At 50.0% G+C, this 13,470-nt stretch overlaps 1 protein-coding gene across 2 annotated transcripts in view; it reads left to right on the top strand.

Annotated features, from left to right (window-relative positions):
* Positions 1 to 13,470, top strand: part of mGluR (metabotropic Glutamate Receptor) — a 439,303-nt gene that overhangs the window by 72,849 nt on the left and 352,984 nt on the right. For both annotated transcript variants that reach the window (XM_071693890.1, XM_071693891.1), the window contains exon 2: positions 2,351 to 3,267. In XM_071693890.1, coding sequence (XP_071549991.1) covers positions 2,405 to 3,267 — 863 coding nt within the window. In that variant the 5' untranslated portion in view covers positions 2,351 to 2,404. The remainder of the gene's footprint in view (positions 1 to 2,350; positions 3,268 to 13,470) is intronic.

The following is a 13,470-nucleotide window of genomic DNA, read 5'->3' on the forward strand; positions in this document are numbered from 1 at the left end:
TTCTCACACATCATGCCTTGGGTCCTTATCATTCTCACACATCATGCCTTGGGTCCTTATCATTCTCACACATCATGCCTTGGGTCCTTATCATTCTCACACATCATGCCTTGGGTCCTTATCATTCTCACACATCATGCCTTGGGTCCTTATCATTCTCACACATCATGCCTTGGGTCCTTATCATTCTCACACATCATGCCTTGGGTCCTTATCATTCTCACACATCATGCCTTGGGTCCTTATCATTCTCACACATCATGCCTTGGGTCCTTATCATTCTCACACATCATGCCTTGGGTCCTTATCATTCTCACACATCATGCCTTGGGTCCTTATCATTCTCACACATCATGCCTTGGGTCCTTATCATTCTCACACATCATGCCTTGGGTCCTTATCATTCTCACACATCATGCCTTGGGTCCTTATCATTCTCACACATCATGCCTTGGGTCCTTATCATTCTCACACATCATGCCTTGGGTCCTTATCATTCTCACACATCATGCCTTGGGTCCTTATCATTCTCACACATCATGCCTTGGGTCCTTATCATTCTCACACATCATGCCTTGGGTCCTTATCATTCTCACACATCATGCCTTGGGTCCTTATCATTCTCACACATCATGCCTTGGGTCCTTATCATTCTCACACATCATGCCTTGGGTCCTTATCATTCTCACACATCATGCCTTGGGTCCTTATCATTCTCACACATCATGCCTTGGGTCCTTATCATTCTCACACATCATGCCTTGGGTCCTTATCATTCTCACACATCATGCCTTGGGTCCTTATCATTCTCACACATCATGCCTTGGGTCCTTATCATTCTCACACATCATGCCTTGGGTCCTTATCATTCTCACACATCATGCCTTGGGTCCTTATCATTCTCACACATCATGCCTTGGGTCCTTATCATTCTCACACATCATGCCTTGGGTCCTTATCATTCTCACACATCATGCCTTGGGTCCTTATCATTCTCACACATCATGCCTTGGGTCCTTATCATTCTCACACATCATGCCTTGGGTCCTTATCATTCTCACACATCATGCCTTGGGTCCTTATCATTCTCACACATCATGCCTTGGGTCCTTATCATTCTCACACATCATGCCTTGGGTCCTTATCATTCTCACACATCATGCCTTGGGTCCTTATCATTCTCACACATCATGCCTTGGGTCCTTATCATTCTCACACATCATGCCTTGGGTCCTTATCATTCTCACACATCATGCCTTGGGTCCTTATCATTCTCACACATCATGCCTTGGGTCCTTATCATTCTCACACATCATGCCTTGGGTCCTTATCATTCTCACACATCATGCCTTGGGTCCTTATCATTCTCACACATCATGCCTTGGGTCCTTATCATTCTCACACATCATGCCTTGGGTCCTTATCATTCTCACACATCATGCCTTGGGTCCTTATCATTCTCACACATCATGCCTTGGGTCCTTATCATTCTCACACATCATGCCTTGGGTCCTTATCATTCTCACACATCATGCCTTGGGTCCTTATCATTCTCACACATCATGCCTTGGGTCCTTATCATTCTCACACATCATGCCTTGGGTCCTTATCATTCTCACACATCATGCCTTGGGTCCTTATCATTCTCACACATCATGCCTTGGGTCCTTATCATTCTCACACATCATGCCTTGGGTCCTTATCATTCTCACACATCATGCCTTGGGTCCTTATCATTCTCACACATCATGCCTTGGGTCCTTATCATTCTCACACATCATGCCTTGGGTCCTTATCATTCTCACACATCATGCCTTGGGTCCTTATCATTCTCACACATCATGCCTTGGGTCCTTATCATTCTCACACATCATGCCTTGGGTCCTTATCATTCTCACACATCATGCCTTGGGTCCTTATCATTCTCACACATCATGCCTTGGGTCCTTATCATTCTCACACATCATGCCTTGGGTCCTTATCATTCTCACACATCATGCCTTGGGTCCTTATCATTCTCACACATCATGCCTTGGGTCCTTATCATTCTCACACATCATGCCTTGGGTCCTTATCATTCTCAGTGTGTGTGTGTGTGTGAGGGGCGACTGCAGGGATTTAGATATGATCGGGACTGTTTCTTATTGCCAGAGGTCCATATGATTTGAGCAGTTAGCCTCTATGCACCCAGCACTTACGGTCGAAACTCCTGCACTACATTCCAGGTCTTCCAGGATCTTTTTAAATGCCTTGTGGACGTGGGAGTTCCTTGAGTGTTGGGAGGTGGGCGCTCTGGCAAACTCTCTCTGTATACACGTAGTCATTATCCATCTGCTTCCTCTCTTTCCAGGTTGTTTTCCCTTCGTCGGGCGCGGGTCTTGTGCGGTGAGAGGAGACCAGAAACATGATGGGCGGCGACAGAAGAGCGGGATGGACGGTGCTGGTGTGGGCGTGGGTGTCTTGGCTGACCTCGGTCAGCATGCTCGTGGGTCAGATGAGGTCGGAGGTCCTGGCCACCGGGGTCCAGCTCTCCGGAGACCTCATGCTGGGCGGGCTCTTCCCCGTCCACGAGAAGGGAGACAAGACGCCGTGCTCCTCCGCCGTCTACGACCGAGGCCTGCAGAGGCTGGAGGCCATGCTCTACGCCCTCGACCTCATCAACAGCGACCAGGAGCTCCTGCCGAACATCACCCTGGGCGTCCACATCCTCGACACCTGCTCCAAGGACACCTACGCCCTCAACCAGTCGCTGGAGTTCATCCGGGTGTCGCTGGACGCGCTGGACACCTCGGGGCTGGAATGCTCCGACGGTCAGCCGCCGAGGGTGAAGTACAGGGCCAAGCCCGTGCGAGGCGTGGTCGGTGGGTCCTACAGCTCCGTCAGCCTGCAGGTGGCCAACCTCTTCCGCCTGTTCCACATCCCGCAGGTCAGCCCGGCCTCCACCGCCCGGGCGCTCTCGGACAAGAGCCGCTACGAGTTCTTCGCCCGCACGGTGCCCCCGGACACCTTCCAGGCCATGGCCATGATGGACGTGATGCAGCTGTTCAACTGGTCCTACATATCCACCATCCACTCGGAGGGCTCCTACGGGGAGTTCGGCATCGAGGTCATCCACAACCTGGCCATGGCCAGGAACATATGCATCGCCGTGTCGGAGAAGATCCCGCACAACGCCGACCACAAGGTCTTCGACACGGCCGTCGGGAACCTGCTGAAGAAGCCAACGGCGAAAGCGGTGGTACTGTTCACCCGCGCCGAGGATGCAAGGTAAGTACACCCACGAGAGACCACGCCGGGGCTTCCTATCTTCTATGTTCCTTGATGAAATGTGGATGACTTCCGTAGTCCTTCCCTGTATGTATGTTATGTGTGTGTGTGTGTGTGTGTGTGTGTGTGTTGGTCTTTTAAAAAAGATTGAACCCAATATCTAGTCCCCAGCTGTGTGTAATCACCTCTTTTTACAGTGTGGGGAGGGAGAGCTGCTGTACACCCGTGTGATTGTGAACTCTTTATTAAAGACTGGACAAATGGTCTAGGACCCCAGCTGTGTAATTACTCGGTGTGTTGCGGGGAAAGAATTTCACTCTCGTTGTTGCCCCGTCACTTATCCTTGTTTTGTATGTGCCGCTTTACTCCTGTGTTTTCACACACACACACACACACACACACACACACGCTAGCTCAATCCAGGTACCCCATTTTATCGACTAAGCTAGAGGTGGATGAAGAATTGGATTGACTGTGGGCCAACTGCTACAACCAGGATTCGAGCCTGTGCGCTCGACCCTTAGTAGGCGGCCCGTGAATGCGTGGCGATCAGGAACGCCACCTGCTGCACCACCTTCAGCCTAGGGCTGCTCCGTCATACTGAGCTAGGTTCGTACTGGCTCACCGTGGAAATTGCTGAGGTTGTGGTGGTAATACGGGCTCGAACTGTACCGTATACTACTACGACCGTCATCTGTTGTGTGCTGTGTCGTCCTCACAGCTGCCACTAAGGAGGTGTCCCTGTGAACCATCTCATTAACATCTCAGATTACCTGAGTCAGTTTACCAGTGTCGTCACTACTGTTGTTGTGGTGGTGGTGATGATGATGATGAAATTGACACCACAGACTTGCAGCATCCACGTTATTCATCACTAGGAAGAGCTACTTACCTCCTGACACAGTCCAACAAGGAGATTGGAATGAGTTGGGCCGTCTGAACAAACAGGCTCCCTCCTTTACCCCCTGCGTCAGATCACCTCTCCACCGAGGAAGCAGGTGAGTTACGTATATGTAAAGTAATCTCTTCGTCTTTCCACCACCTGCTTCCCCGTTCTTCCTTTTGACAGCCTCACACACACACACACACACACACACACACACACGCCCTCCCGCCTCTCCTTCCTGAGTCGGTGTGTGAATGTGAAGTTCCCCTGGCGATTCATAGCCGCCAAGTTCGTTAAGGAGGGACAAGAAGGAAGGGGCATCGCCTCCGCCGCTGAGAGAAGCATGAGGAACAAGAAAACGAAAACCCCCGAAACGAATGATGAGAATGCTTCACTTATCATCGTGTGGCCTGGGAGAAACAACTTTTTTTCTCCCCCTCCAAAAAAAAAAAAAAAAAACCCTACCTCATTCTTAGGGCAAAATGAGATAAAAACATCGTGTCCCCAACCCCCCAACCCCCCTCCTTCAAAAAAACTAAGGGGGGTGGGGTGCAGATAGCCTGCTGGCGACAATCCAAACTTCGAAGACTTGGGGGAGCTACCGTAAAATCCTCAGTGTGGCTGGCGGTGGGGTAGGAGGGGAAAAAATATGTTAGAGGCAAAGCTATGCATTATATATGAGGCCCGTGTCTTAGGTAGAGAGAGAGAGAGAGGGAGGGAGGGTGGGTGGTGAGTAAGAAAAGGCGGCTGGGGGAACCTTCCCCTCCCTCGCTCTCCACTCCTCTCCTCTTGTGAGAGTCAAAAGAATGTAGATGGTTGTGTGGGAGGACGCGGGGGTGAGTGAGGCGTTGTAACGAGACGTAGTCTCTACCCTCGCCGTCTCGTAAGGTTTACGTCTGTATTTATGTATAAGACGCCACGTGAATAGGTTGAGGATGTGTGTATTATGAACGTGGTGCTACAACTATTTCAGAGATCAGATTGAATGAGGATGACGGAGGGAATGGGTCGTGGGTTGTACTGGTTCGTGGGTATCTTCCAGGTGTTCAGGGGAGAGAGAGAGAGAGAGAGAGAGAGAGAGAGAGAGAGAGAGAGAGAGAGAGGATGAGGGTGGGGAAGGACAGATCAGGAACGAGGATGAGAAGGAGATTTGGATGAGGAAACGTAAGCCGGCTTTGTGACGGGGAGGAAGGGAGATATGAGGCGATATATGAGAGGAAGGGAGACAAGAGGCAGGGCGGACAAACGAGACAGGGAGACGGAAAGGACAGATGGCTCGTGGATAAAGCGTACATATTGGCTCGTCACAATTCTTACCCTTTTTAAAAGCTACGTTGTGAGGTCATGTATGACCCCCTCAGCCGTGTTGGTATATATATATATATATATATATATATATATATATATATATATATATATATATATATATATATAGTCCACACATGACCTCCTCACAGCTACGTGTTGTGTGGCCTTACACTTTCACCTCCCAGCCTCACTTGACCTTCCCTACACACATGACCCCATAACTACACGTGACCCCACCACCACCACTACATGTAACCCACAGTCTCATCTGACCCCTTCCTCCCCCTTCCCCTACACACATAACCCCTGTAGTTAAATGTGACCCCCCCCATGGTCTCATCTGAACTACCCATTTATTTTTACCCCATCAGTACATATGACCCCTTCACACACACACACACACACACACACCTCAGTCAAGCAAGACCCCGCCATCATCATTAGCCAAGTGACCCACACTTGTCCAAGGCGCGCACTGTGGGGAAAGGTCATGAAGAGAGTGGAAAACGACTTCGAAAAGCACTTGGAGCCTGGGCTGCTGGTGTGTACCATTAGAAATTCTCTTTGACGTTCATTTCTCCCCCCCCCCCCTCTCTCTCTCTCTCCCCCAACTTTCTCTCTCTCTCCCCATCTCCCCCTCCCTCCCTCACCCAACTCTCCCCCCCCCCCCCGTACGTGGCCAAAAGCATCATTAAAATTGGTGAAAGGCCTGGACATTGTTACCAGACGGGTTGAACCATTCAGCGTACAGCTGGGCAGATTAAAGAGTGATCCTCGCCGTTTTGGCATCAATGCTGGTGCCAGGAGGGGAAGACGGGGGGGGGGGGGGGGGGTTAGAGGAGGGAAGGTGGGGGGGGGAGGAGGAGGAGGATCGTGGGAGGTGGTTTGGAGGGACTGAATTATGGCCTCTTCATGTAGACGTGCGTGCATTAAGCCGCGGCTCTCGTTGTCGTGAGTTCGTGCACTGTGCAGCGCGACCAAGGAATCGGAAGGCTGATCACTGAGTAGAAATTGAGAGGGAAAAAAGAATACTTCCCACGTATTCCCTGCGTGTCGTAGAAGGCGACTAAAAGGGGAGGGAGCGGGGGGCTGGAAATCCTCCCCTCTTGTTTTTTTTTTTTTTTTTTTTTAATTTTCCAAAAGAAGGAACAGAGAATTGGGCCAGGTGAGGGTGTTCCCTCGGGGCCCAGTCCTCTGTTCTTGGCGCTACCTCGCTGGTGCGGGAAGTGGCGAATGGTTTGAAAGAAAGAAAAAGAATATATATATATATATATATATATATATATATATATATATATATATATATAATATATATATATTTCATGTAAGTTTTGCCTACTGAAGCTGTGAAACGTTGATGATGACCTTCAACCTGAGAGGTGGGCACTGGAATCAACCTGGAACGCTATCGTGATGAAATATAAGGGTGCTGTGCCACACACGATCCTGGCTGTGTGTGTGATGAGAGAGAGAGAGAGAGAGAGAGAGAGAGCTGCAGAAGGTGGTACAGTAATGACTCCCTTTTTTCCCTCCCCCTCCTTGTGTGCGTGCGTGCGCTCCAGCTGGTGCATGTTCGACCATCTGTTCCCCCAGCCGAGACGCCGGAGATTAATTCGAAGTAATGGTTCAGAATGCAGCCGCTGGCGCCGGCGGGCCGCCGCTTCGTCTTCTCGTTACCTTGTTTATCAAGTGTGTTCAGCAGGGTACACTGGCTTCCCTGAGGAGTCCTGGGACGCAGCGTATACCTGCCTCCCTGGTGTTGCGTAATACCTCCAGGGCAGTTTATTCATTCCAGCTACGCGCCTGATGTTGCGTAGTATCTATCATTGTGGATCTTCGAAGTCCACACCTCGCTTATGAATGAGGGGTGGATGCGATCCCCGCTCGAGCAGCTAAACTGGGGAATTCTCTTTCGATCATTCTGCCTCACCCTCTTCCCATAACCTTTCCATCTTTGAGAGTCAGGTGTTGTTACAACACCTGCGGAGCCCTAGATGGATTTGTGAGCATCTGGAGGTCATTAGTATCGTGTACGACGACGTGGTCTTGTTAGCATCAGTTGGTGTGGGGGTTAAGGGGGATATGGGGGAGCACCACTTCGTTCCAGGTATCGAAATGGTTGATGTACAGAGAGGGGGGAAGGAGCCATGCCTCCCTCCCTCCCTCCTTCCAGGGATGATTATACTCGGGGAGAGAAAATATAGTGAGGGAGTTGTTGGCACGTTTGATGCCGTGCGACGCGGGAGATGGCTCTGCCTGCCCCAGGTCGTGTGTCCTTTGTTTATGTCCTTGCCTCGTAGGGACGCTGGTCCCATTATCTTGCGGGCTCGTCAGAGGACGTAACAAATGTCAGAACTGCGTACGTAATCCCTTGCGTATCTCGACGCGATATGTATAACCGTCCGTGAACTCACATCCGTTACAAGTAATGTGGTTTATGGAGTTCGCCAGATACATATCTTGGGGCTGGTGTCTCTGTCTCTCTCTCTCTTTCACACACACACACACACACACACACACACATGTATAAAACCAACGCGTTCCTCGTGTTGCGTGTGTGTCCTGTGCAAGAAAGGTACACAGTCTTGGGGATTTAGTGTGGAGAGTACCGTCTCTCCCTCAGCGGACTTTGTACACGAGGCTTCGGGATTAAGATTAAACACCTCTGGCTCTTACTATCGATGTAACTCAGTAGTTATTCCAAGGCCTCCAGTGTGTGTGTGTGTGTGGCGCCACACGAGCCCTTGTTTTGGAGGCTTGTGGCCGTGCAGGACTCTCGCTCGATGTGGAAGGGAGAGAGCCTGGTATGTGGATGGGAATGGTGACTAGCTAACTCCGGCCGCAAGTGAGTCAAGTTGTGTAGATGAAGGGTACCCGTGCAGTCAGCCAGCGCGGGGTTCCTGATGTCACACACGTCCTAAACTTGAACGTGAAGCAATATTGCCACCGTAAGTTCGCATGCTCCCGGCATTATGATTGGATTGAGCTGTCATCACACTGTTCGCTCACCAATACCCACTCCTCCGTACCACGGGTCTGGACCCTCGGGCCCTTCATCCCCTAGGGATGGGGATAACGTTTTAGTGATGAACTTGCAATCACATAGAGTGCGTGTGTGACGCCGTTGCCCCGTTGGTTTAACTACAAACCGCTTGGCAGTAATTTAATTATTTAGTTTTTTTTTGAAGTTTTGTTCCCTGGCATATTTAACGCGCAAAATCCTTTTTTTGTATAGAGTCAGAACGTATTTGAATTGCTATTTCTTTCCACATTATTAAGATGTCGGAAGACTTTCTCCCTTCAAGCTTTCCTGCGTGCGATGTGGTCGGTGAATACCTGATGAGGTCTTCGGGGGTCTTCACACCCCCCACAGTCCTCGCAGCTGGGCCCCACGCTGTTGGCTTTGATCATTGGCAGACCACAAGGTACTGGTATCCGCAGCCCTCAGGCCCACACCGCCCCTCACAGCCCTGCCTGTTTCTGATGGTAGATGGCGGGGCGTTGAAGAGCCGCGAGAGATATTTCGTTCATGACACTCGCACGTCATGAGACACGACCCCACCCCCAGGTGGACCCACGAACCGATCACATCGCCCTGGTATCAGGAGACGTGGACCAGTGGACCGGCTGCTCACCCTGGCGTCTCAGGCCCTTCAATGTAGCCAGCCCTACCCAGGCCCTCCATAGCTCCACGAAACCCAACAGCGGTTCCACGAACTGGGTCCGAACTTCCAGAAGAGGTTCCCAGTCCTGGTGGCATGAGGACCTTCCCGTCCCTGGGAGTAAGACCAGCGGGACGTGCGGTGTACGTGGAGTGTTCTCACGCCTCTCTCTCAGTGATGAATTTTTCCAGGAGGGCCTTTACCGCCGATACATAGCTTCCTCTACCGCCGATGCATAGATCCCTCCACCGCCGATACATAGATCCCTCTACCGCCGATACATAGATCCCTCCACCGCCGATACATAGATCCCTCTACCGCCGATACACAGCTTCCTCCACCGCCGATACATAGCTTCCTCTCCCGCCGATACATAGATCCCTCCACCGCCGATACATAGATCCCTCCACCGCCGATACATAGCTTCCTCTACCGCCGATACACAGCTTCCTCCACCGCCGATACATAGCTTCCTCTACCGCCGATACATAGATCCCTACACCACCGATACACACGGTTGGCTCGGGTCGGGGATGCGTTCGAGGGATGTCAGAGCTTATTTTCTTTCTCCCAAAAGACCTCTTCTTTTTTAGGGCACTGGAGGCGTATATTTCAGATTTTTTTTGAAGAACATTTATACTGGATGTTCATAAATCGTTCACGGAATCTTTCGTGTTTTCTTTCTTTGACACTCTTGACGACGAACAGACCGGAACAAAGACTACCTTTTTTTTTTCAATGTCCATATCAGGGATTTATACACTATATCTTAGATCCTCCCGTCTATTCAGAAACTTCTGCGATTTATTGAATATTCCCAACTGACACGGACCAGGGAACTCAAACCACGATACTACACACACACACACACACACACACACACACAGAGGAAGTATCTTTTTGTGTGGAAGGAGAGGAGAGTTGAAGAAACTTTTACACCCTGTATATAATCTAGACATCAAAGTGATAGATACGAGTGTGGAGATAAAGCCCTCACACACACACACACACACACACACACACACACACACACACGATGTTTTTCACTCGACACTTCCAGGAAAATGACCATTCCCACTGATACATCACCAACGCCCGCTGTCTGCCAGACACCACACCACCACCACCTCCACCACACCGCCCTTCTCCCCACTCCCACCCTCCCCGTGGCTAATAACTCACCTCCTGGGGCTGGTGATGTAGAAGACCTTCATTCTGGGAACCGCTGTCACTAGAGAGGGATAAGGCAGTGGCTGGGATCAAGGGTGACTTAAGCAAGTTGGCGAGTATTGCTTATTTGCTTGTGATGCGGGTCAGGAGGGTTGTACGGGCATTGACGTGGACAGTTTATCGCTTTTCAAGTACACGATTTCCACTTTGGTGATGCGCGTGTGTCTCTGGTGTTCAGCGGGCTGTTTCCCCGCATCTCGATCGTGCGAACCCTCGGAGAAGTGGGGGGGGGGGGGGGGGGGGGGGGGTGCTTCTCCAAGGGGCTTCGTTGGCCTCCTCTGTTCATCAGGTCTTGTGATCGACTCTGGTCGCGCGGTGAACTTCTCCCGTAAAATCGACGGGGATGGAAGGGTCCCTCATCAGCAGAACTCTCCCTAGCTAATTGATTCCATTATTTCCATGAAGCAGAACCGGTCTTAGGCTACGTCGTGCAGAGAACCCCCCTGGTGTGTGTGTCTCGCCCTCCCTCTCCCGTCCCTTAAGGCCACTACTGCAGCAGTAGACTCGTCCCTGGGGAAATCCACTCAGTCCCTCCTGTCTCACACATTAGCTCCATTCTGAGCTGTGGTCCTGCGACCTGCATCTCGTGAGGTGGCTGGTGTGTGTGTGTGTGTGTGTGTGTAGTCTTGGGGAAACAGTGCAGGCTCCGTGGACGAAGAAGGACCTCTTGTGTTTCTGCACCAGTTCTCTTTTTCCTTTGGTCCTCATCTTTCCCCCCCTTCTTCAACAGCGTTCGATTCCATTTACAATCATATTATGTACATTGCGTCTATCGTCCTGACAGAGAGCACATATTCGCCTCCGTAATATTCACCCCAAAAATATTCGTAAAATAGGCATCTTCCCAAGGTAGCGCGTGCCCTTTAAACTAGGAACACACAATATAGATTTTTACCCACTGGATCTGCTGCGTGGAGCGAGAAGAAATATTCGCTATTTGATATATATCCCGTGCAAGAAGAATACCCGAGGTATATTCTATAATCTTAAAATCCATTGTGAAATACCCAGCATGTGTATGTATATAAATTTTCCGGGTTGGCGTTGGAGATAGATATTCAAAAGTGATATATGTTTGACACTATTCGTACTGAAGGACATTCCTTTCGATGAAATCACCCCCCTCCCCTCCCCCCGGCTTGACGTGAAATAGAACCTGTGTGCATACATCACACTGTAAAGAAGAAGGAATTTTGAATCAGTATTTCCTTCGTGTTAATCCAGGATCACACCAACATAAGCTGTTACCTTGTAGTGTTCATCACTCAGGGTCTGGTACAGGGGGGTGTGTTTAAGGGGGAAATGTTAGCGTTTCTTTACTTGATATTTTAAAGGAGTTGCAGTTGTGGTTCGAAGAGTGTATCACCCTGTTTGCCTGACGAGGAGACCCGGGCTCGAACCTCGCCACGAAACAGTTGGATTAAATGATGTACTCGATTCCCTTACATCTAGCTGTTCATCATCTGGAACCCATCCCATTAGCACTTGGAATCCTTCTTCTTTCTTATTCATTCCCCATGCTATTGTGCACACAGTCATTCCCGAAATCTATTTGTCCACCCAACATGTGTGAAGTCTGTACTTTATGGAGTTTTTACGCTCATATATCTACTGTAGCGAGATACACTTGCCTTATAGTTGATATATAGAGGATATGATCATTATATTTTGCCTTCAATTTACCGTGTTTTGTACTTTTTTATTTCATTGTTATTTGTCTTTGACCTTTTTTTTGAGGGTGAGGATTAGTTATTGGTTTTTCTAGCATTTCATGTGTGGGTTGTGATGGTTGCCAGCGCCATCTGCACCACACCGTGGGGAGGTGGTTTCATGCAGGAGAAGGAGGAGGAGGAGGAGGAGGAGGAGGAGGAGGAGGAGCCACAGGGACGGGGAGATATTACAACAGGAGGACAGAGGCCGCGGCCCGCAAGCACTCTCAACCATTGGCTCCGGAAGATTCATAAAGTTCTCGTGGACAGTCTCGTTCATGGCGCTGTGAAATATCGAAATGTGAACATCTTTACGTCTTCATTTTTCCTTCGAAATGCGGATAGCTTTGTGTCTTTAAGTATCTCCCAAATGTGGATATCTTTTATGTCTTTATGTATCATCGAAATGTGGATGTCTTTGTCTTTTATCTTCCCTCGAAATGTGGATATCTTTATGTCTCTGTCTTCGGAATGCGAGTATGTTTATTTCCTTCGATGCATGTATGGAGAAGACCCTCTCCAAGCACTTCCTGTATGGAGAAGACCCTTTCCCAAAACCTCTTGTATGTAGAAGACCCTCTCCCAAAACCTCTTGTATGGAGAAGACCCTCTTCCAGCACCTCTTGTATGGAGAAGACCCTCTTCCAGCACCTCCTGTATGGAGAAGACCCTCTCCCAAAACCTCCTGTATGGAGAAGACCCTCTCCAAGCACCTCCTGTATGGAGAAGACCCTCTCCCCGCACCTCCTGTATGGAGAAGACCCTCTCCCAGCACCGCCTGTATGGAGAAGACCCTCTCCTCCTTTCACGTCGTCCCATGCTGTAAGTCATCGTCAGTAAGGACTCACCGTGGCGCCACACGGTCAGTGCCAGGCGCAAGCTCATGCTGGCGGGTGGGGCACACGGTGTGGCGGGTCGTCGGTAGTGATGATATAACATGAGCTGCGTTGCACCTTCATCATCCCTACATACTTTGTGTAACACACACACACACACACACACACACACACACACACACACATACACACACACACACACAAGACCTCACATTCATCACATTACAAGCATTTGACGTTTTCCAGGAGGAGTGAATCGTGAATGGAACGCGTGTCTCAGATCCACCGCCCCCCTTCAAATGAGAAAATCATTGGGGGTAAGATATTTTCTGTGTGTGTGTGTGTGTGTGTGTGTGTGTGTGTGTGTGCAAAAGGCAGCGGCGCGCAGGAGACCTGATCCTGTCAAATTGCCCAGCACCAAGAACTGCATCTCACAGGTTTTGCTGGGCCGAGCGAGTTAACGCCAACCCTCTGTGAAACCCAAGAAGAACAAACTGTTTTTATTCTTCACTGCGCACGTTGCAGCGGGGCGCTGGTGGAGGTTACGATGGAAGCAGCAGCAGCAACAGCAA

The sequence above is a fragment of the Panulirus ornatus genome, chromosome 56, assembly GCF_036320965.1.
Source record: "Panulirus ornatus isolate Po-2019 chromosome 56, ASM3632096v1, whole genome shotgun sequence".
Classification (NCBI taxonomy): domain Eukaryota; kingdom Metazoa; phylum Arthropoda; class Malacostraca; order Decapoda; family Palinuridae; genus Panulirus; species Panulirus ornatus.